General features: G+C 38.6%; 1 protein-coding gene across 4 annotated transcripts in view; it reads left to right on the forward strand.

The window, feature by feature from the left end:
- glis1b (GLIS family zinc finger 1b) overlaps positions 1-22,726 on the forward strand; it is an 80,243-nt gene that overhangs the window by 16,401 nt on the left and 41,116 nt on the right. For 3 of the 4 annotated variants that reach the window (XM_079896070.1, XM_079896072.1, XM_079896071.1), the window contains exons 3-4: positions 14,890-15,079; positions 17,918-19,127. In XM_079896070.1, coding sequence (XP_079752196.1) covers positions 14,890-15,079; positions 17,918-19,127 — 1,400 coding nt within the window. The remainder of the gene's footprint in view (positions 1-14,889; positions 15,080-17,917; positions 19,128-22,726) is intronic. The other variant, XM_079896073.1, reaches the window with a different exon arrangement.

Below are 22,726 nucleotides of genomic sequence, written 5' to 3' on the forward strand. Positions count from 1 at the left end.
GGATGCCCTACCTTCTCTTCTTATTCTCTCTGGGGACGTTTGCATTGTGAAGGCCCCGTTTGATGTGCGATGATGTATATTGTCTGCTGATCTGTCCCCTCTCGGGTTACCAGGGGCCTGAGTGGGACAGCGGTTTTGGGGAAGCTATAAAAGGGGGTCAGTTTTGAATGATCCTGTGGTTTGTGAGGACGATACCCCACAAAACAAAAAGAGTCACATTGTTTTGCCCACTTCCGTTCAGGGATATATGTGTGGTTTGAAACTCTATGCAGTTTGAGGGTGATGGAAAATAGGCACTCTTGAGAATATTCTGAGAATATGAAATGTGTGTGTTGGGGCCCCCTGTGCTTATTTCTAAACTTTGAAAGTCAGTTATTTTACATGTTAAACAGACATATTAATATGGAAATATTCTTGTTTAATTAAACAACTGACTTTGTCATGTAAACACCCTCTTCCGAATAATGACTGTACAGAATATTCATTTACACTATATCATTCAAAAGTTAGGTTGGTAAGATTTCTTTTCATGTTATTAAAGTAAGTCTCTTTCGCTCACCTAGGCAGCATTTATTTGATCAATTGTTTTGTGAGATATTGAGATGCTTTATATTTGAAAAGTTTTTTTCTTCAGTCTTCAGTGTCACATGATTCTTTAGAAATCATTGTAATATGCTGTATACTGACTATACTGTATATGATAGCTTTGTGTCAAGAACAGACCAAAATGTAAGTTGTTATTCACTGATAATCTGCGATTGGATCTTTGAATAATTTAATCATTGGATCATAGGATCAGATTATTTATTGAAAAGGTCCAATGATTCATTCACCAATCAACCAGACAGCGCTACTTTACCTATTAATGTACCAATACTGTATGGCTTTAGAAGGGTCATCTGGACCAATTTTATGATACCTTTGTGGTGCTTTTTCCTTTTTTAAGCTTGTATGCTTGTAATTGCATAGAGAAGAGCATGGAAATTGCCACAGAATTTTCTCCTTGTGTGATCCGTGAGATATATTTTCATATCTTTGTGAATTATTCCTTTGACCAAAATCTGGACCTTAACTGGAAAATTATGTTCTTGTAAACATGGTTATTGATTTTGAGCTCTCTATGATGCAATTTTCATATTAGAAAGAATCAAGAGTATAAGCATGGACTCAATTTTGACAGTTCTATTTATTTGTGAAGTCGCCTTGGATTGAATTCCTCTATTGTGCTCTTCAAAGCCTGAAGTAGTCTTAACCGTGGCTATGATGCTTGACTTAGAGAGAGCTTTGATAGTGACTAAGTTAGTTTACCATTGCAGAGTGCAGCCAGCTCCGTCATCTGCTGTGAATTTGCAGATAACATTTGTTTGAGGATATCAGCAGGGATTATGTTCTTGTTTCAGCTTGGACTGGTCATCTCTGCACACTGTATTAGGAAAGCATGGGTCTTGTGCAGGAAACATGAAACAAGATGAATAATCAAATCAAAATAAAAGCTTTTCAATCTCTGCCCCTGTTGTCAAAGCAAATCATGAAAAAAAAAAAGTCATGGAGCCAAGTCATTTCTTAATCACTAAGACTACTCAGTGTGTGAGTCTGGTAGTAAGATTTCATCCCGATCCCTGCCAGAGACTTCAAAGCCAAAACAATTATTCCAAATGCTTTGAACGTCTTATTCTGAAAGAAAGCTTCCATGATTTTATTTTCCTCCACTAAAACAACCATAGCAAAAATAGGAAATGAAATATGATTCTCTGTTGTGTTCCTCACATAACCATCTGGTTTTCCCATCTAATTACAAAGGATCCCTTAGAGAATTGCAGGCAGGGCTATGCTACATAGATAGCGATATAATCGGTGTCAAACGTTGTTCTATTTATTTATAATTCAATTACAAACATGTCTCATAATACTGTTCTCAAGGGGGTTCCTAAACAATTCTTGCCACTCATAATACTCTTCACATTTTATATATACAGTATATAAAAGTTTTGGGATTGATAAGTCTCTTAAGCTCATCAAGACTGCATTTAATAAAAAATACAGTAAAATTATAAAGTAGACTATACTGACCGCAATCAAATATTAGTGTCACTGTCACTTGTTGGTGGATCTGGTGAAGAAGCTGTCAGCGGAGAAGCTTCCAAGTTCCAAAATGTAACAAAGTATGCTTTATTTTATTCTTTTATAATTGTTATTAAAATATCAGGAGAGTTTTATACTATTGCGGCAGTTAGAGATCCATACATGTTAGACTTAGATCCGGGTCACTAAAGACCCGAATATGTAATAATGATTGGCATGTAAGGGTTAAGAAAAATTTCCAATTGTTATCAATGTAAAAAAGAAAAGAAAGTTGTGCTGCTAAATATTTTTGTGGAAACCGAGATGATGGAAAGTTCAAAATACCTTTTTTTTTTAACGGAATCTTCTGTAACATTATAAATGTCTTTATTGTCACTTTTGATCAATTTAATGTGTCTTTGCCTAATAGAATATATTACTTTCTTTAAAAAAAATCTTACTGACCCCAAACTTTTGAATGGTATATAATGATGTATGTTTATAGTCTTCTTTAGCTTCAGACAAGTGTACTAGAATTTGGAAAGAGGATATGCGATGTGTGCTTGTGAGGTTCCTCTCATGTTTTGCGGTTGAATTTGGCCACTGTCATTTGAGTGGAACTTCCTGCCATCTGCATTCAATCCAATTCTCTCACAGTTTCAAGCTTGCTTGTAAATATTGGAAGCAGCCTAAAGTGAACGCCATACTCGGTAATGTGGGCCAATACAGTTGTGTACAGAGCGTGTTTTTGGCTGCAGGCAGCGACAGGACAGCCGTTGACTCCATTTGTGTGAAGAGCAGAGTGGATAATTTGTCTTTTATTGTAGTCAACTGAAATGAACTAGGCTAATAGGATGCCTGAAAGTGCATAGTAAAACTCCCTTCGTCATTTATTTATTGGAAATGGCGTGCTGACCATTAGCTGTCATACCTTAGGAATGCTTCAAATGAGAATATTAGCCTTGACTCATTCAGTACAGGAATTTGTGCTTAGAATGTTGGATACCGTACAAGACTGCATTTCACTTTTAATTACAAAAGCCAGTTTTCATAATAAGGATTATGCGGGAACTGTATTATTAAGTCACAACCCTGACAGCCTGATTTAGTGTGAAAATATATTTTGCAAGTGGAATTAATTTCACATAATCTTTGCAGGGAATTCAAGATAATTGAAATATGACATCAGAGTGCAAACAGAGAAACCAAAGCATTTTTCTTTAGAAGAAAAGCTCTATTTCTGTTCAAACATGGCTTAATTGTTTTGTCTCGAAGCTTAGAATGACTACTAAGACGTACAGAAGCAAAATAGTTTCTAGCATATAGCATATATCTTCATGAGTTGCATGCTTGCGCACACACACAAAACAGAAACGACATAATGCAACCCGTACAGTTCCACTGCGGCAGTATCACGGGGCCTCAGAGGTCCCGAAGTTCTTGTGTTTTTACAGAGCCCCAAAGAGCCGTCAAGATCCCATAAAAGCCAGAACAGCAGCCTGTGATGAGGAACCCTGAGTCTTAATGTTAAAGCTGTACGTTTTTACAGCACAAGACACAGGAATTTACCGCAGCCCCGTGCTACTGATGCATTTACATTGTAATCACCCCCAGTGTTTCACACTCTATAGATTTCAGTGGGCCTGATATAAAATTGTTTCCAGTAACCTCATCCTGTACGTACTCTACAAAACAAGAGCTCTATTTATGAACCCGTTTCTTACTGCTGTTCATTATAAAACAACTTTCTTGTTCTATTTTTATAGTGCATTATTTTTAAAGGAACATGACATGATTTAGTTTTAATTGGTAAAATAACTGCTTTCACTTTTAGTACAGTATATTTTAACATGTTATTATATTTCTGTGAGTTGAAGCTTAATTTGCAGCATCATTACTCCTGTCTTCAGTGCCACATCATTCTAATACTGATTTGCAGCTCAAGAAACATTTCTTATTATTATCAATTTTGAAAACAGTTGTGCTGCTTAACATTTTTGTGGAAACTGGGATGATAGAAAGTTAAGAAGAACATCATTTATTTGAAACAGAAATCTTTTGTAACATTATAAATGTCTTAAAACTCTATAAATTTCAGTGGGCCTGATGTAAAATCCTTTCCAGTATAGCTTGGATGTATCCTGGATGTAGAGTAAAATGAGAATTTGGGTTATGATTTAGATGTACATTTTGTTCTAAGACAATAGAATAGAAGACCATGTCTCATTGGACTCTAAAGGGGTTATAGCTGTAAAAACAACCCAACATACTTGCTCCTTCAGTGAAACGGCCTTTTGATGATGGCAAACATTTTTTTGATGATGATCATGCTCAAAATGGTTGAAGATAATGATTATTATGGCTGCATTGAAGATTACTGTTGATTTTCAGGATCATTGAACATCGATTTTGAAGGATGACCTGAATGCTTTGTGGCTTTGGAAAGTTTTAAAAGTCTGTTAGATGGCAGGAGTTGCATTGTACCTTATTTGAACTGATGAGAGCATATCCATTACGTACTGAAAAGCTGGAGCCATGAACCCCATCCCTGGCGCAATGGGCATCGCCACAGCTCTGCCAGGTTCTCCAGCACCACCCTGACCCAGCCTCACCCGCTGCTTACTGGAAACCGAAGCGATGGTGGTCCAGATCCACCCACGTCAGTCCACAGAGGACAGACTCGCAGGCTCCTCCAGTGACAGCCTGTCACCAGCAGGTGGTGACATGCCCAAGTGGAACCCAGTAATTACAACAAAGGTATGGAAGAACATCAACACTGATCATGATGTCTGGAAGCATGTCAAGACGTTTGTCATTGGCTTGATCACAGACAGGACAGATTATCTTTTGCATCTTTTTTGTTTTGCTGTGAGTGTGTACACCACGGCTGATACCGTTTTAAAATGGACATGTAATGCTTTAATCACTGTGAACCTTGATTTATAAGGTTCTCTTGTCCAAGCGTGCGGTTTAGTCATTGGACCGTAGGAGTAGTGCAGGCAGTGTTTTGTGTTTGTTTGTGTTCAGTAGTCTGCGGTCAGTTCGGACTGTTTTAGGAGCCGAGGCTATTACGAAATCAGTGGGCAGCTGCATCTGTCCCTCTCACGAGCAAACGATTCTTCGTCTTTTGTTTGATGAACTCTTGAGTAAAGTTACAGCAGATCTTTAAGCGTATTTTTTATTACTTAATTTTGTCTGTGCTACAGAAAGTAATCCTTTCATGTGGTTGCAAAAGAGAAAACCCTGCACAATATGCTAAAAATTCAGTTTTTATTTACTCAACATCCATATTGTTCCAAACCCATAAACAATTTTTTTTTTGGTCCAAAGAATCTACTTTATGCAGCTCTTTTGCATATGACAAATACATTTTTTTTTAAAAAAAGACAAATAAACTACAAGCAACTACATTTATGATACTTTCATGATGCTTTTATTGTATTTTGTATCATAGACATTGTCATTATGAACTATATGAAATTTCTCCTTTTGTTTCCCACATAAAAAAAACACATGAGACTGAGTAAATAATTATAGAATATTAATTACCTTAGGTTTTTAGAGGACATATTTCTGCTAAATGTGGAATAAGTACATTAAGTACAAAGTACTTTACTCTTTAATAGCTTTACACCTAAAAAAATACATAAGGGTGGTTTCTTTATAAGATGGCCATCATTTTCTTTTCTTTTCTTTTGGTATACCTTGTTTCCTTTTGACATGAAACATATACTAACAGCTGTATGCTGTAAAGGGACATTTTTTCCCCTAGTAGTGAAACACAAACTAGGATTTGCCTTCATACAGAAACTGCCATAACAAACCAATTTCATCCTTATGAAAGTCCTGGTCTGGTGGTACCAAAAATCTAGCAAGAAAAACAGTAATTTCAGTCCCTCCTAATTTAATCAAGTTTTTTCTCTCTCTGCCATGCACCTGTTTAAGGGAACCTTCCTCCAGACTTTGTTATTTTTCATTTTCTTGTGCCCTCAGGTTTTCAATCAAACCTTCATTACTAAGCAAACAAATAAGTTCCGGGTCTGTGTGGAGACACAAATATAGACATGAGTTATGAGATTTAAAGATGGAAAAGGCTCTTGTCGATAATACGCAACATCTGCACTGGACACTGCAGCCGTGTTGAGGAGCGCAAGAGAATTCAGTATAATCCCACTGCTCATGCGTCTGCTGACCTTGTCACCTAAAGAAAAAAAGACCATAAAAAGGAAAAAATAAAGACAGTGAGAGAAGCTGAGAAATAAAATATGAAAAAGAAACTAGATTTTTATATTTTTTTCTAATGAAAACGTGAATGGTATACTTGAATAGACTGTTGTAGGTGGCTGCCAGGGTGTTGCTATGCAGTCAAGGTGTTTTGGGTAGGACTACAGCAAACAATCGATTAAATTGATTAACCAATTTCATTCAGTTGATTAATCAGGTATGTGCACCAGACACAGAGAAACTTAGCAGCATCAATTTACAAAATGCATTTCTATAGAAATGGTCTAGGATGGTCACAGAGCGAGTTTCTAAGTGCTCAATCCAAGTGAAGCATTTAATAAGGCTCTTTCTTGCTTCAATGAGGCTTATAAGCACTTTCATGTCGGTTCCTGTCAGGTACGTATGCTGTTTTATGTGCTTGAGATGCCATTTCCCCGGTTTATAGCTTATATTTGATGGTTATTCTTATCTGTAAAATGTTATAATTCATGCAAATATTTTTATTCTCATAAAGCAAGCGAGTCTATTAAATTTCACGCTTAAAGTCGGCATGAAATGAAAATTCACTCTACCTATTTTCTCAATGCATATACACTCACCTAAAGGATTATTAGGAACACCATACTAATACTGTGTTTGACCCCCTTTCGCCTTCAGAACTGCCTTAATTCTACGTGGCATTGATTCAACAAGGTGCTGAAAGCATTCTTTAGAAATGTTGGCCCATATTGATAGGATAGCATCTTGCAGTTGATGGAGATTTGTGGGATGCACATCCAGGGCACGAAGCTCCCGTTCCACCACATCCCAAAGATGCTCTATTGGGTTGAGATCTGGTGACTGTGGGGGCCATTTTAGTACAGTGAACTCATTGTCATGTTCAAGAAATCAATTTGAAATGATTCAAGCTTTTTGACATGGTGCATTATCCTGCTGGAAGTAGCCATCAGAGGATGGGTACATGGTGGTCATAAAGGGATGGACATGGTCAGAAACAATGCTCAGGTAGGCCGTGGCATTTAAACGATGCCCAATTGGCACTAAGGGGCCTAAAGTGCGCCAAGAAAACATCCCCCACACCATTACACCACCACCACCAGCCTGCACAGTGGTAACAAGCCATGATGGATCCATGTTCTCATTCTGTTCACGCCAAATTCTGACTCTACCATCTGAATGTCTCAACAGAAATTGAGACTCATCAGACCAGGCAACATTTTTCCAGTCTTCAACTGTCCAATTTTGGTGAGCTCGTGCAAATTGTAGCCTCTTTTTCCTATTTGTAGTGGAGATGAGTGGTACCCGGTGGGGTCTTCTGCTGTTGTAGCCCATCCGCCTCAAGGTTGTGCGTGTTGTGGCTTCACCAATGCTTTGCTGCATACCTCGGTTGTAACGAGTGGTTATTTCAGTCAAAGTTGCTCTTCTATCAGCTTGAATCAGACGGCCCATTCTCCTCTGACCTCTAGCATCAACAAGGCATTTTCGCCCACAGGACTGCCGCATACTGGATGTTTTTCCCTTTTCACACCATTCTTTGTAAACCCTAGAAATGGTTGTGCGTGAAAATCCCAGTAACTGAGCAGATTGTGAAATACTTAGACCGGCCCGTCTGGCACCAACAACCATGCCACGCTCAAAATTGCTTAAATCACCTTTCTTTCCCATTCTGACATTCAGTTTGGAGTTCAGGAGATTGTCTTGACCAGGACCACACCCCTAAATGCATTGAAGCAACTGCCATATGATTGGTTGATTAGATGATTGCATTAATGAAAAATTTAACAGGTGTTCCTAATATTCCTTTAGGTGAGTGTAGATCTTATTGTGAACAATTCATCCATGCATTCTTTTAATTTTTTATATTTGTTTTCACCTTGTAATTTTAAATCAAAATGTCATTACCGGACTATCATGAAAATGACAGGCTTCTCTATGGCGACATATGGAGGATTTCTCCAATCATTTGATCTGCTTAAAGTGTAACTTTGACGATTTTATAACCCACTTTGAATTGTTACAATGTTGATAGTAAATGTAAATGAACAATGTTTACTCGTTCTCCGTGTTACCTGGACTTAGAAATTCACGTTTATTTGTCAGCAAAAACTTACAGCTCCGGGTATTTCGTGAAAACTACAGATTATACTTTCACGTTTTTGTATCCCCGCCCACAGACAGTCAGATCGAGAGGTTTATTAACAGAACAGTTATTGTAATGGTAGGTTTATCACTGAAAATAGTATTGTACTGTCTACTCTTTAAACAGTATAATGGTCAAATGGACCATGACTAAGGCAACATCTTTCTTGCCTGTATGTGACGATGTTTTGCTTCAGGTGGTTTGGTGGAACTGACAGAACGGCAGTTTCTTTCAGTCTTTCCCCTCCGTTTGGCCTAAAACACTGTGTTCGTGGTTATCCAGTTTGAAATGTTGATTTTTCAACGAGCTCCCACTACACCCCGGAACAATACAAGTTGACACCATTATGACTAAAAGTTTGCTAAGAAGTATTTTCTACTAAAGAAAGGTGGTATTTGACTCTGTTAAGTGGATCCATATCAATATATCCATATCAGTGCATTATGGGTGTTGAAGTTTTTATTGCTATTTGGCAAAAGGTAAGACAGCAGCCTTTTTTCGCTGTTTTCTCTAGTCAGGTAGCACTGATTTCAAAAATAATTTCGCCTTTCTACTGTATAGGCAGCCAAGTTTTATTGAAAGTCCAGTAGTAAAGTACTCCATTAAACCCTGCCCCTGCAAGCTCACGTTTATCTGATGAATGCAACACACACATCTCAAAATCCAATCAACAAACAATGCATAAAACCAAGCTCCTGTCCTACTTTTTTATTTTTTGATAAACTGGTACTACGTCACAATACAGGAGAAAATATCTGTCGCTACTTCAGTTTTATCACGACATTAAAACAAAAACATATGCATGCATGCACATCAAATAGACATTGGAGAGCAACAGAGAATTAAGGCATTGCAATAATGTTGACTAAATATTAGAAATGAATTGAAACATTGTATAATAAATGCCTTCCTGTTGCTCAAGCAGTAGAGTATGGCACTAGCAACGCCAAGGTCATGGGTTTGAATCCCAGGGAAAGCATGAACTGATTAAAATATGTACCTTTAATGCAATGCAAGTCGCTTTGGATAAAAGCATCTGCCAAATGCATGAATGAAACTACTACACATGTTTGTATTCATAGTCTTAGAGCCCTAGGAACATTAGGCAGGATGTAGAGTTACTTTTTAAATGTACACAGGAAATAAAATTTGTGTTTTTGTTTTAATCTGATTAATCAAAGAAATAATCAATAGTTTAATCCATTATGTAAATAATTGTTAGTTCCAGCCCTATATTGGGAGGTTTATTAGTGGTTTCTTCCGCAAGTCTTTATGATATTATATGATGTAAGTCTTTAGGATTTTGTTCTTTTTAAGGTCCACCAGGTTGAACTAAACATTGTCAGACCCCTTTGAAAAATGATAGAGCTTCTTTTCTCAACAAGGCGCATGATATGAGGTATCACAGATGTCAACGTTTAATCCCTAACCCAAAGTATGAGCACTAGAAATAGTGATCCCCACCTTAGCTAGCCCCACTAATGAGTTAATAAGGCAGAAAAGGACAAACAAATATAGGAAGAAGAGTGTTTCAGAGAGTTCTGATCCTCATTAACTGTTTAAGTGCGGATGATATGATTTATGGTGCTAAAGTGGCCTGAGTAGAAATGTCACAGTGCATTTCCAGACGCATCTGTCTTGTGGTTTGGCAGCTTGTTGTTCTGTAGACTCACATGTTTGACGTGCATTAGAATCGATACACACATACGTGAGCCAGCACACACATGCATACGCGCACCCCTTTCCCATCCTCTCTCTGAAGCCCCCATCTTGTTCTGCAGTATTACTGCATCTTCACACATCTGCTTTCCATTGCCAGCATCTCTGAAGACTTGAAAACATTAAATGCTGGCACAAGCTCGGTCTCACTCCAGCACTTAATGCTGCACTTAGGTGACTTGAAAGGCAGGAGGCGAGAATTGTAGAAAATGAAGTGTCACCGAAATAAAAAATCACCTGAGATTACCACCAATTACATTTAATAATGGCCGACCCATCTGCTGATCAGATGCAGGGAGTCTCCGTGGTCCAGCGGTGGGGTTATGGGGTGGGGGAGGTTGCACTGTGTCTTCTCCTACTGTATCGTATTGTAAAGCAGTGATTCGTAACTGCTTTTACTTCACGATTCCAAACTAGTAATAATGAAATTGTTTATCGAATAAAATGTAAACAAAAATTCTAACACTGATAGTGTCTACACGCATAATACCCTAATAACTAAAACAGAGAAGAAAAACATGTTTACATGAGATTTTAAATGATCCGGTTTTTCTCCAGTTGTGATCTCAGACATGTGCAAAAAGACATGCATTTTCAAAAGTAATTGGAAAAGGTATTTAAATACACTACTATTCAAAAGTTTGGGGTCAGTGCGAGTGTTTAATGTTTTTGAAAGAAGTCTCTTATGCTCACCAATTCTACATTTATTTGATCAGAAATACAGTAAAATGTTAATATTTGAAATATTATTCCAAAAAAGATTACAATTTAAAATAACGGTTTTCTATTTTAATATATTTTAAAATATAATTTAATCCTGTGATTGCAAAGCTGAATTTTCAGCATCATTACTCCAGTCTTCAGTGTCACATGATCCTTTAGAAATCATTCTAATATTCTGATTTGCTGCTCAAGAATCATTTCTTATTATTATCAATGTTGCAAACAGTTGTGATGCTTAATATTTTTAATAGTAATGTTTTTAATACTAAATATTTTGGACACCATGATACTTTTTTGTTTTAGAAAAGTTCAAAAGAACAAAATTTATTTGAAAGAAAAAAAGTCTTACTGACCTCAAACTTTTGAATGTTAGTGTACAAAGTAAAATGGCAGTAATGGACAAAGAAAATATAGGCAATATTTTTTTTTCCTATCATTTATGACCTTAATTTGACTGAATAAGGGATTTTCATGACCTTACACTTCAATTAAAATGTATTAATATTACCATGATCTGCATAGACCTAAAATATGCTAAATAATTAACAGGACAAATTGACAGTTTAAAAATGTATGATTTACCAGTCCAATACTGTGTTATTAATTTCCAAATTATAGATGAAGCTGCGCCAAATAATGTAGAACTTTATTGGAAGCAGAGACGTTGTTTGACGTCAACATCAAAATATATGGGAAGTGTTTTCTCTGACTTTTTAAAGGTTGATGAGTCTGGATAAGATGGATATATGGGAGCGTTTGCCATTTAAAACAGTTTTGTTACTTGTTCAGAGTCCAAAAGCCTTGTTCTTTTGTACATGTGAAACAAGAACGACAATGGAAGTGTTTTTCTCCCCTCAGTTTGGGTTCTGCTCTGTGATTTTGTTCTTGTGTTTTTTGTGAATGAAGCCAGCACCTCAGTCTGGTCTTCATCACAGAGCTGTGCTTTACCCTCAGGTGGTATTGGCACCGCACAGCAGTGATCTCACACCCAAGATTGTCATTCCTTAATGGCTTCTGAATGCTTGCAAACCTGCTCCCTCCTTTACCCTCTCTTACATTTGGTCAAGGATCAGAGGTCTTCTGAGAGTGCTGAAGAAACATCCTTCTCTGTTCTGTCTGTCTTCCAGGTATAGATGAAAGCCAATGTGTTGAAACCATCCTTTTCAGTTTGATTTTTCATGACAAGTCTGGGAAAGAAGCTCTTTTGAAGGTTTCTGTTATATATACAGTGCTGTGCATAAGTCTTAGGCACATTAGTATTTTCATCCCAAAAAAGCCAGTTCTATTGGCCCATTTATATCTTTTGCTGTAGTGTGTCAATAGGAAATTTACATTTCCAAACATTCCTTTTGCCATTAATTGTAATAACCCAGTTATATTTTATAAGCACGAGGAGTCTGACAACAGCCGGTATGGTCCTCTCGGAGATCTGATCTCACCATCTTCAAATCCATCTGTGATTACATGAAGAAACAGAAAAAACTGAGACAGATTAAATCCAGAGGAACTGCTGCAACGTCTACAAGATGCTTGAAGAAACTTTACTGCAAAGCTACCTAAAAAACTATGCACAAGTGTACCTAGGACAAAAGCCTTTTTAAACGCAAAGGGTGGTCACAACAAATATTGGTTTGGTTTAGTTAATAGAAGTACACTGATAAATAAAATCTATTTATGACATTATTTTTTAAAGCATCCTCACTTTACAGCATTTTCACACAAGTGCCTAAAACTTTTCACAGTACTGTAGCTTTGTAGGAAGGTTTCTTCAAGCATCTTGGAAACGTTGCCACAGTTATTCTGGATTTAGTCTGTCTTCGTTTTTTCTGTTTCTTTCTGTTTTCTTCGTTTTACAGTTTCAGAAAATAGTTTGGTGTGATACGATTCCAAACTTAGGGGGGCCAGAGGGGGGACAAGCTTGTTGACACAGGGGAAACCCCCTAGAACTACCCCTGAGTCAGGGCCTTGTGTGCTCCGTGGCCTGTGGTGCTCATGTGGTAAATGCAGGTTTGAATCTGGCCTCCCCAATAATTTCCTTTCCACTGTTTCCATCAATGAAAATTGCAATAAAACCCTAAAATAATACTTTGGAATACAATAAAACATAAATTTAGTTATGTATCTGATGATACTTGATGTTTTTAGTGCAAGCCTGTAGATTCCACTGCTCTCTGAGAATTAAAAATTCTCTTTTTCTTTTTTTTTCTCTCTTTTTCTCTTTGTCCCAGCTTTCACAACGGGAGCTTTCACAGACTTCCACCTTCTGACCAAAACCCAGAGCAATACTCAACAGTGAATTACTATTGCAAATTCAATATAAATCCAATCTAACGTTCTGTCCAACTTTCCAAATGTGGAGAAGCTTCTCTTATGCAACCTTGCCATGACTAATTCTGTTAATGTAACAAAGCATCAAATCTTTAAACCTCTCCAATAGTTGTGTCCATATAGGCTTTTAGTGTGAACTTGGACCTGAATTGATATAACTTGGCAGCACATTTTTGGAGTTGGACAATAATGCATTAAAAGAAGCATATGGAGTGTGAAGTATTCTGACGCTGAGCCATTTGCCTCATCTTCTGCAGGTTGGATGTGCAATTTCTGTGTTGCACAAGAGTTTGGATTAGGGAGAATCATCTAAACTCCAGTCATCACCTTCAGCAAAGGCATTTCATCTGCTATCTGTGACTGTTGTTATGCATTTAATCAACAGTGCCTCAAAAGTTCACCTGCTATTTCGAAAAAACATACATATTTGTGTCTTCAGTTCTTCATGGTTGCTTAAATAGCTATTTTGGGGGGTTAAAGGGTCTCAGCTAAAGGGCTAACAGCAAAAAAAAAATCACAAGCTGCCTCTTGTGGCTAGAATTGCATCCCAGATATGATATTGAGCAATTTTGAAAATCTGTAAAACAGATTTGTGTTGAAAATTCCTGTGGCTTCTGGCTATATTCTCTCTGCACCTCATCAGCAGTATAGTTTACCTCTACTTGAGTTTGTGGCATTTGAAGGCTTCTTGTGAAACCGATTATTAGTGTCGCATACAGGAATTAAGTCTAAAATATGTTTAAAATATATAATTTCTATTTAAAATGAGGGCACAGCATAGTAGCTTACTAAGGGATGCAAGAATAGGAGGACGTAATTAAAAGACTGTTAGTTTTTGTGTGAAACAAACTATCCCAACGTCATTGACAAACCTCTCAATCCTCTCCAGATGAAGCAAGAAAGCCCATGGCTTTAGCTCAGCGATCAGTGATGTTATACACAAACACAGTTTGACATTCCAACTGTGGGATTTTTAAGCCAAGAAAAAATGATCCAAAATTTAATAAACAACCATTATTCTTTGAATGGATGTGAAAAGTGTGTTTCTTCTGTTTATTGAGTTCAGGGATCCAGCATGTGCTTTACAGGACCTGCGTGTCTTGTGACCTTCTGTTCCACCGTTTCCCTTTCTCTCATTTCTTCTCGCCTCTCAACACTAATTTCTTTGTTTCACTCACTTTTTTTCCCCTCTGCTTTAAAGCAATGACTTGTCACCTTCTCATTTTGTGTACTTGGAAACAATATCTTACCAAACTTCTTTTGTCTTTGGTTTGGCTTTATACACAAGTTTAGATGCTGGTTTTGATCAGACTTCAATGGGTGGTGCATTGTTATTAATATCATCATTGTGAGCAATGATATTGCTGAAATTGAGTTAATAAAAAACTTGAAAGATGCAGGCAGCCACACTGGAGTCAAAAAGAGTGTCGGCTTTCCTTGAATATTTCCAAACACTATGAAATCATATTTTATTTAGATTACATTTGCTATACACTCAGTTTCTCCTTGTGCAATGACACACTGTAGGCCTATCTCACTTACCAAATAAATAAACAGACATATGTTGATTTGAGTTGAGAATATTGGCCAATCAGAATCAAGTATTCCAGAAAGCCATGCAATGGATTTAAAAAGTTTGACAAATGATTTAAAGATCTGTAATTGTTACCTATTGTATTTCCCACCTGTTTCAGTGAATGGAGGATGTATCTCATTCTGTTCAGAGAAGGAGTGCGCTCCTGAATTGACAGCAGAAGAAGGAACCTCACTGCGCTCTGGGCAGAACCTGCCAGTTCAGTCTGGAGCCCAGTACCACCACAGAAACCACTGTGAGCAGCCCGGACAGAACCTTCACCTGCAGGAGAGCCCCCACCGAGACGCCAGGTGAGACCTCCCAGCACATTTGCGCACTTGGATAGGTCAGCAAGAACAGTCGCTACATGAGAACTTACTGTCATGACAAAACAGTAACTAAATGTGCTATTTAAAATATTAAGTGAATTTTGAACATTTTGAAGCATAATGTTATTTACATTCAGTTTTGACTGATACACTACAGATCTGATCTCCATGACACTGACTGTTTATTATTTGCTAAAACACTGAAAGATCATTGTAATTTATTTTGCATAACCTAATTAATATTCATGAGTGATTGTGAATACACCACCTCCCACCTACACTACCATTTAAATGTTTGGGGTCAAAAAATTTTAAAGAAAGTATTTCTGTTAAATTAATCAAAAGTGACAGTAAAGACATTTATAATGTTACAAAAGATTTCTATTTCAAATAAATGCTGTTCTTTTGAGCTTTCAGGAAAAAATGTATAATGGTTTCCACAAAAATATTAAGCAGCACAAAAGTTTTAGAACATTTATAAGCTTTTCTTGAGCACCAAACTCATGTGATTGAAGACTGAAGTAATGGGTGCTGAAATTCAGCTTTGCATCACAGAATTAAGTTACATTTTAAAATATACTAAAATAGAAAACAGTAATTTGTTCTTTTAGAAGCATTACTTTTTTTTTTACCAACCCTGTACCTTTGGACAGTAGTGTATTAAAACTCTTTTTTTAGAAAAACAAAAGCAAAAAAACAAAGTGAAGCCAATACATTTATTTAGTTTACAAAAACAACAACAACAACAAGTATTTGCTTTTGATTTTTATCCATGATTATCAGTAGATGAAGTGATTGTAAGACAGAAAAGGACACCCATTAAACACACTGTTCAAAATATAAAGTTGTACACAAGGATAGTAAATCTAGTAAAGTATGTAAAGCGTTTAAAGGGGTAGTATAATGCCCTTTTCACAAGATGTAAAATAAGTCTTTGATGTCCCCAGAGTGTGTATGTGAAGTTTTAGCTCAAAATACCCCACAGATATTTTTATACAGCATGTTAAAATTGTCACTTTTTGAGGGTGAGCAAAAACGCACCGTTTATGTGTCTGTTCCTTTAAATGCAAATGAGCTGCTGCTCGGCACAGAGGGCGGAGTTTCAACAGCTTGTGTCCTCTTACCTCTCACAGACTTCCACTGAAAATGTCAGTGTTTATGTTCAAACCGGAGTCAGACAATAATGGAGAGACTCAAGAAGAAGTGACAACATGTAGAATGCAACAGGACATTTCTGAATGGTTATTTGATGAATTTAGGTAACTTATGTGTAGTTATCTTCTAGTCATTGATTAGCATATTCTGTCATGATAATCTATAAATCGCGTTCCCGGGGGCGGGGTTTATGTAAATTTTAGGGTTGGTGATGTCACTAACCTGGGAGGAATGTCGTGTAGTCCCTATACCAGCCGTTTGCTGTAGTCCTTAAAAAAACGATTTCTTTAAAAGCAAATATATTCCTTTGCTTTGAACTTTGAGCTTCGTAACTTTACAGATGTTGTTAATGCTTAAACAGCAACATTACACACTAACTAAAGTCAAAAAAGTGAAATCATAATCAACCACCCCTTTAGTGATGCTAATTACATTAAGACTGTAAACATATCTGCAAGTCATATAATGTAGGTTGTTTTATTGAGGCTTAATGCAGTGTGGAACAAGTCAAACAAGCCTGTCAAACACTGCAGTACTGATGGTGCTTCTTGGCTGCGTTTGTTTTTTAAACGGCTAGGAAAAGAGACTGTCCTCGGTTTTCTGTTGACTTCTGTGTAGCCGCAGTACAGTTGAAACCTATAGTTACAGCAAGGGATGCTTTCCAAAGTGCTTTCACTCAAAACACGCCATCCAACTCTCCCAATATTGTCGCTGAATCTCACTGCTCCTGCCAAACAGGAAGTGGTGAGCCTGAATGGAGCGACTCATGACAAACTTGAGGCTTCATTTAAGCCAGTGCGCTAGCATTAGCGGTTTCCCGCTCCAAGTGAAAAGGGGACTTAGACAAAATCCTTCATAGGCTGCTGGGACAGAGGGCCCTTCTCACATCATTCCAGAGCTTTGCACACAAATCCATAATGAGCAAACTGACAGGAATTATTATGTGGAAGATCACAGCGACGCACAGGGAAATTTGACCCTCATTCAAGGGGGGCAAAGATTCCCACTATAATGGGGAGTATTGTAAACACAGAGCATTTAGAGGCCCACTATTATACCTCCAAAACCAGGTGACTTCTATTTAGCCCACATGTAGGCTTCGGTTAACCCCTATTGTGTCATCAAAGCCTATCATACGCAGAGCATGACAGCCTGCCTGTATTCATCTCTCTCTTTTCTTATTTTTAAATACCCATTCATAGCCATAGTTCAGGCCAAATTTCCTGCTTCATTTATTCATGGAATTGCTCAGGAGCATTTGTGGTGGATCTAACCAGTGTTTAAAGTACACCGCAGTGGAAACCCATCCAGTGACTGTTTCAGAAGAGAGGGGAACATAAAAAGTAGCTTCTGATCAGCACAAACCAAACATTATAACCTAATAAGACCATGTAAGGGTTTGCAAAATGAATCTCCAATCGCACCGCTTTTGGTTAAGCATTGTCAGTGTTAACAGAGATGTTTGAGAGTGCAGGCTTGCCAGGACCGGAGCACAGAGCTTGTCTGTGTCCGTGGTGTCTGACAGTGCAGAGTTGGCAGTACTTTGAGAAACCCTTGCCTTTATCTTTCAACAGGCCTGGGCTGTTAATAGCGTGCATATTCTTCCTGCTCCGTTCTGCCTAAACGCTCCTCATATTCCTCTGGGTGTGTTTCATTCTCCCGCAGGTCCGCTGGCTTTCAGACGGAGCTCAGCTCGTTGTCTCTGTCCGGTGGCGTCAATGGGTGTCATGCTTTGCCATCGTACCCCATCAAACAGGAGGGCTACAAGCTGGGATCGGCCCTGAGCGACTTTTCAGGAGGGATGGGAGCAGGTCGCAGGGAATTGGACCGTCCGAACAGCGGTGGTGGCGGCGATGACAGTAACTTAGCAACTGTTTTGTCATTGTCGGCAATGGCGGTGACTGTGTATCCATTTAATAATGAAGATGGCTCCTCCCCACTAGCTTTGTCCCCGAGCTCGCGTCACTCAGCAAGGCCGAATGCGAGCGGACTGAAGAGACGCTGCCTCTTGGTGGCCTCCCAGTCAGCCTCAGAGGGAATCGATATTGCCGCCAACATCTGCTCCTCCCAGATGTCCTGCGTTAACGGCCTGCGCACCAATTCGTCGTCGCCTACCGCCACCGCATTCTCCCACAAGCCTCTCCCCGCACCCAGCCCTCAGCTGCCGTCACCTTCCACCTCGTCCTGCCTCCTACCCCTGTCCTCCTCGTCATCATCCTCCTCAGTGTCATCAGTGGAGCATTGTGAGGACGTAGCCTCCATGCAGCCGGGGCCCGGCGTGGTTAACGGCAACGGGCTTGGACTTCTCATACAGCCCGGTGCTCTGCTGGACAGCTGTACTCTGAAACAGGAACCGGTGGATGATTTCTCTCCAAGTGAGGAGGAGCTCTTTCAGCATCATTATCACCATCTGACGAGCCGTGGAAGCCACTGCGTTGGGCATTCCCACCATCACCACCACCACCACCACCAAACAGGCCCCCCACGGCCGCCCATGCCCCCTCCCTACCACCTGCACCAGTACATGGGCTCCGGCCCAGGAGCTCTACTGCATCTTCAGAGCCAGCAGCAGTCTCCACCCTCAGGCCTGTTGGCACAACCCAAACCCACAGGCCTGGTCGAACAGCAGGTGAGCGACAGAGAGGACGTATTTAGCGATAAGCAGGTATGCCGCTGGATTGACTGCAGCGCGGCGTACGAGCAGCAGGAAGAACTGGTTAGGCATATCGAGAAGGTCCACATCGACCAGCGAAAGGGTGAGGACTTCACCTGCTTTTGGGCCGGATGTGTCCGTCGCTACAAACCCTTCAACGCCCGCTACAAGTTGCTCATCCACATGAGGGTTCACTCTGGAGAGAAACCTAACAAATGCATGGTAAGTGTTCACAGTTTTTAACTGGCTGTCAAAAGTGCACAATTTTCAGCAGTTTCCCATAATGAAATTCATAGAGGTGATTATAACTGGCAGCTGAAATGGCCTTGAAAAGGCATAAGCAGTATTTTGGACTGAGCTGTTTTAGTTGGAATCCTCAATGACTTTAATTTGAGTGGAAAGTTCGTGAAACCGAATGCCGGTATAATTATTTTTAATTAAGAGGGTCAGTTTTAAAATCAGTTTTTAAGTATGTATTATCAACAGAGGACAAATAATTCTTTCATTTAGCTTTATTAAATCAAATCTCTCTTTAAAGGCCCCCCAGAAGTGTTTCACAAATATACATTTTTTAATTTTATGTCAGTTTTATTCGAGAAATAGATTTGGAAGCTTCATTTTTTTGTAACAGCTTTCAATGGACCACCTATGCCTATTTTCCTCAACATTTTTTTTTTTCACAACCATATCACATGGCATGAGAAATTATGATTTCAACCGAAAGCGCAGCTAACTTTTCCACTGACGGGTTTGGGTATTTAATTGGACCTGTAGTCTAGCTGTATAAATAGTGTTGTGGTGAAACCCGAAACATCCAGGTAAAACTCTCTGATTCCACAAGTCAACACACTAATCAATGTCAAAGTGCCTTTTCTAACATTCTCAGCTCAAGTGGAAAAATGGCTCCAGCCCCACCAATGCACAAGTCCAAATACACAATTAGTCCACAATTTGTGTAGGGTGAAAATCTGTTTGTTTTCTTAAGATCTCTCTCTCTCTCTCTCTCTCTCTCTCTCTCTCTCTCTCTCTCTCTCTCTCTCTCTCTCTCTCTCTCTCTCTCTCTCTCTCTCTCTCTCTCTCTCTTTCTCTCTCTCTCTGTCTTTTCATTTTTTTAAATGATTGAGATAAAAAAAAATAAAAAAAAAATACACATCTGTTTAACATGACCAAATAATGCATGCACTTGATCCCTTTAAATGGGAGGTTTAAACATTTAGCCATCCCACAAGTATTGAGCGAATTGGTTCTTTATCCAATCTAAACACTTGGAAAAATGTAGTAGTCTGTAAGAACGGAGCCGCAGAGGAGATGACCAGCGAAATTCCCCTCAGTTGCTCAATCGGAGAATGTTGGATTTCTTGTCAGATATATTCTGTTTCATATACAAGACTCTGTCCAAAATGGCTTTTATTTTACAGATACTTAAACAGACTGCTTTAAAGTCGGCATATTCCTTAAAATGCCAAGATACCTTTTTTTATCCAAATGATCTGTTTAGCCATGTCAATAGGAGACAGCTGTACGCTAATATGTGGAGTATGTTACAAGGGTAACATTTATATTAGCTAGCATGAAGCAGTTCCGTTGAGGTTATTAATGACAAGTTTTGTTTATTCTCCCGAGGATGTTGGTTTACTCTGAGCTCACAGCAGCTGGACTGACAGATGTAATTAGATCATGTAAATTCCTTCCAAAACGTGCAACTATATTTTATGGCATTGCTGCGCACTCTGTGGCATAAACTTAGTAGTTCTGGAAATTATTTTCTTGTTGCATTTGCTGTTGTATATGCGTTATTGTTTTGTTTTTTCATAATAATCTCTCTTTTTCTAACTTGCTCATACTTTTTCAATAGTGTTGTAGGGGTTCTGTTCTTCCTCTTAAAACTCTGCCCGGAGTATGTGGCAAGATCAGCCCCGGTGTCACAGCCTGTCAGAACAAACAAACACTCATTTTATTCAGATCGATACTATGCAGATGCTAAGATAGGAACAAACCCATGTATTGTTTTAAAATGGCTGGACATTGTTTCTGAATATAGTGAGGGCCTCTCACTGAGTCATCTTTGTCAAAGTTTAGTCTATATTTTGCTAGAATCATGTTATCGTTTCCTACGCAAATAGGTGAAAAGAAAAATGTAAGTAAAACGTGAAAGCATTTTCAAATGTTAGTGGTTTATTGAGTGATTCCCAACCCGCAGTATGTGTAGCCTAGGTGGTAATTAATATTTCAGGTGTTTTGTTAACAATTTAGGGCTGGCAAATATTAACTACTGACATATTTAAATGAATTAAGACAAAAAATTGTTGTGTGTAAAAATAAGTTTGTGAGGATTTAACTTGTAGCAGAATTATTTTACTGGGTGAGTCTGTTTTTCGCAGTTTTGATTGTTTTGTTTTTTTATTTAAAATGGAATTTAATTATATTTATTCTAATGGTAAATTATATTATGTAATTTTGCAGTTGCAGTTAAAGTACAGACTCTAAACAAGACACAAACAGAGTGGTTCTGAATGAAAACTCATTTTGATTCATTCAGTACCTTGTAAACATTGGAGAAATAAAATGAATTATATTTACACATAATGCCTAGTTGACCCTGCTCAGATTCTGACGCGTTCTCATTTTTTCCTCCGAAACGATGTCTTCCTGTAACCTCCGCAGGAAGCAGCTTTTGTCTGAAACATGTTGCATTTGTGGCCCTCGTGCAATATACAAAGACATGTTGGTATTCTAGCTATTTGTGCAGAGGAAACCGATGAGACATTTTGATTTAGAAGCAAATGCTTCAGAAAACCCAGCTAATCCCTTTATTATCTTTCCAACTGCAGATTCCTCTGAGAGCGCACGAGGCATGATTCCTCTGCATCCAAACACAACACTCCCTCATTCCTCTCTCTCTCTCTCTCTCTGTCTCTCTCTCTTTCTCTCCCTTGCTTTGTCCTCTCTACCAGCTGTGCTGCATTTGATTTGTATCATGCAGCGCCTTGGCAGGAAAAAGTCATTATCACAAACATAGGACGGGGTTCTGACTCTCTGCTTTGTCACCGGCCATACCTGGACGCGGTTTTATGCCCCGGCACGTAAAAACGCAGCTACATCTGCAAGCACTGAGCTCGGCAGACCTCTTAAAACCACTCTGCGGAGTTTGAGAGCCTCTTTTTGGTTCACTCTCTCCAATTAAAAAGCACCGCGGGCTGTTTTGTGGTAGTCGGACAGCAGAGGAGAAGGCATCTAAAAGGAAACAACATAATCTTACTGCAATATCCTGTTGTGTTTCATGCCTAATTCAAGTGTTGTTTTAGTTTATTGGTTTTTTTCCCTCCATGTCTGCATTAATATTAAAAATTTATCCAGCGACTACTGCCCCGACACTGTCCCAGGGCTCTTATACGTCAGTGCTGTACTGGATTCAACTTTGTATTTCAGATCACCTATCCCAGCTCATGAAAATCATGTAAATGCGTATCTGTTGATAATACTCATATTGCTTATCCAGTTGATTGTGTTTGATGAGCAGATCCATACATCATTGGACATTTATAATTGTTTCTTTATTGAATTTCCTCTTGAATGTATTGGTTTAATCCTATTACATTAATATCTTGGCTTTGGTTTAGCGTGCTTGCAGTCGACATGAGGTTTTCTTGACATTTTCTGCAGTTTGTGCCTGCTGTGACAGGTTTAGTAAATGGGCTGTGTTCTGTTCTGTATTTTATGTGGTTAGTGTGTGTTTACTACTGTACTAAACGGTCACTGAGTTCTCATAGTCATAATAACATCGTATTAATTCCTCTAACCTTTTAGATTTTACTATGGCT

This window comes from Squalius cephalus (assembly GCF_949319135.1).
Source record: "Squalius cephalus genome assembly, chromosome: 16".
Classification (NCBI taxonomy): Eukaryota; Metazoa; Chordata; class Actinopteri; order Cypriniformes; family Leuciscidae; genus Squalius; species Squalius cephalus.